Raw genomic sequence first — 2,301 nt, forward strand, 5'->3', positions numbered from 1 at the left:
CACGGGCGGGGATAGAACCCGTGATCAAAGAGTCTCAAAACTCCAGACCATCACGTTAGCTAGCTGGTCCAGTGGCTAACGCAGCGGTCTGGAGTTTTGAGACTCTCTGATCGCTGGTTCTATCCCCGCCCGTGGTATGGTTTATATAAATGTAAAGATACACAACATATCCCTCCAAACTGCCAATATCCCAAACCCCTCCTTTAGAGTGCAGGCATTGTACTTCCCATTTCCAGGACTCAAGTCAGTCTATAAAAATAACTGGTTTCCCTGAATCCCTTCACTAAATATTACCCTGTTCACACTCCAACAGATCGTCAGGTCCCAAATACCATTCGTCTCCATTCACTCCTATCTAATATGCTCATGGGCGCTTGCTGGAAGTCCAAACCCCTCGTCTGCAATGCCTCCTTTACCCCCTCCCTCCAACCTTTTCAAGGACGAACCCTACCCTGCCTTCCTTCCCCTACAGATTTATACACTCTCAATGTCATTCTACTTTGATCCATTCTCTCTAAATGACCAAACCACCTCAACAGCCCCTCTTCAGCCCTCTTACTAATACAGTACTTTCATTAACTCCACACCTTCTAATTTCCACACTCTGAATTTTCTGCATAATATTTACACCACATTGAATACAAAATTCTTAAAATTTAAAACCTTAGATACATGTGAAATTTATTGTTTAAATACACAGGAAGAGAAAGTTGCCATAAAGTTTACATGTAACAACAATTATCATGAGCTTCTAGTCGTTGTACCCTGATTCTCAACATTAAAAGTTCAGTAATCATGAATAACTAAGATATATTCCAGCATTCACGGGTAAATAGGAAGGCTGTGCATCATACCTGATTTAACCCATCAGTCTTTTGTATCTTTTATTTAAATACTGAAATGGTAAGGATGTGTTGTGCTGCAGCTGGTGTTCTTGGGTGACAGCACCAACAGAGGGATGTTATACTTGCTCCTTCAGCAACTCAATGGCAGCCTCACCTCCTGGGACAAGACTCATGATTTGAGGGTCATTCGTGGTGCCAACCATGGCCACACCACCTTTGCCTTTGCCTACTATCCCAAATTTTGGCTTCCTTCCAACCAGAGGCCTGTCTTTGACCAAACTCTCTACCAGCTCCTGCACAGGTAGGGATGACGGCTATATAATACGTAGATGATAGAAGTGCCACTATGACCATTTGTTCCACAGTCAGTTTTGAGTGCACATTAATATAGCCATTAAAGCTCAGCATAATTAGCCCAGAAACTGTAAATAAAAACTAGACAGCATTTTGTTCAATCACTGTTCATTATCAAGTCTTCTGGATTTTTTCCCTTCTTTTTCTTATTTGCAGTTTATTTCTTGGATGGATCAAACCATCTTCTAGTTTCCATTTAGTTTGTGATCTAAAAAGGAACGTGTTAAACCAGCCATTGATTACGCTTTCAAAACATACTAAACAAATGACATTTGCTCACTTCTAAAAAACTTACGGTGAAAGTTAAGAGTGTTAAGGGTATAAAACACACGTAGTGGTGTTTGTTATTAAGTAGAACTGCTAGCACTCAGGACTAATATAAATAGATTGTCACATGCAGCTAGTAATGAGCAATAAGTAAAAAAATGATCAGTATATATAACACACAAGACTAAGACAGCTATTGTACTATGACCAGTCTAAGACAACCAGCTCACAGAACTAAGACATATATTACACAGAAGAAACAGTTTCGAAGTAAATAGTTTGCACTTTAGGTCAGGAAAACTAAAACCTGTCTAATGAGTAATTTCATATTCATAGAAAATTGTTAAGCTTGTACAAGTCTTTCAGCGATGCTGTCTGAGAGGTATGTTGAGCTTCCAGCCAAGCAAATTCACAGCTTGCATGTAACCAGTCTAACATAATGTAAAGACTTTAGTCAGTGCTGTTGCAGGGCTGGCCCACTACGTAACAGCTCGGACACCATCATGGTAGTGGGTGGCGTCCACTGGGTTGCTGTCCAGCACTTGCATATGGTCACCACAGCTCTTCACAGGTTAAGTACTAGTCCCTCTATTATTTCATGAAGTATTACTGTACCATATTGGCTGTAGAAGTAGCAGCTGGGGCTATTGCCATAATATAGTGGAAATATGTAACTGCTTATTAGACAGCATTTCACTCGAATGCAGTTGCATAATGTTCTACAGAGAAATACACAAACACTTGATGATAACAGGAGCAGCATAAGCAGTCATTAGGCCAAGTGCCTTTGTGTTATGAGAGAGTGGCCCAAGAAGTGGCATCATTTTGAAAGAGT

General features: G+C 40.5%; 1 protein-coding gene across 1 annotated transcript in view; it reads left to right on the plus strand.

The window, feature by feature from the left end:
* Positions 1-698: 698 nt before the first annotated feature.
* Positions 699-2,301, plus strand: part of LOC128704523 (cadherin-like and PC-esterase domain-containing protein 1) — an 11,682-nt gene continuing 10,079 nt past the window's right edge. The window contains exons 1-2 of the mRNA XM_070082398.1: positions 699-1,146; positions 1,936-2,037. Of these exons, the coding sequence (XP_069938499.1) occupies positions 959-1,146; positions 1,936-2,037 (290 nt within the window). The 5' untranslated portion in view covers positions 699-958. The remainder of the gene's footprint in view (positions 1,147-1,935; positions 2,038-2,301) is intronic.

Source organism: Cherax quadricarinatus, chromosome 7 (assembly GCF_038502225.1).
Source record: "Cherax quadricarinatus isolate ZL_2023a chromosome 7, ASM3850222v1, whole genome shotgun sequence".
Lineage (NCBI taxonomy): Eukaryota > Metazoa > Arthropoda > Malacostraca > Decapoda > Parastacidae > Cherax > Cherax quadricarinatus.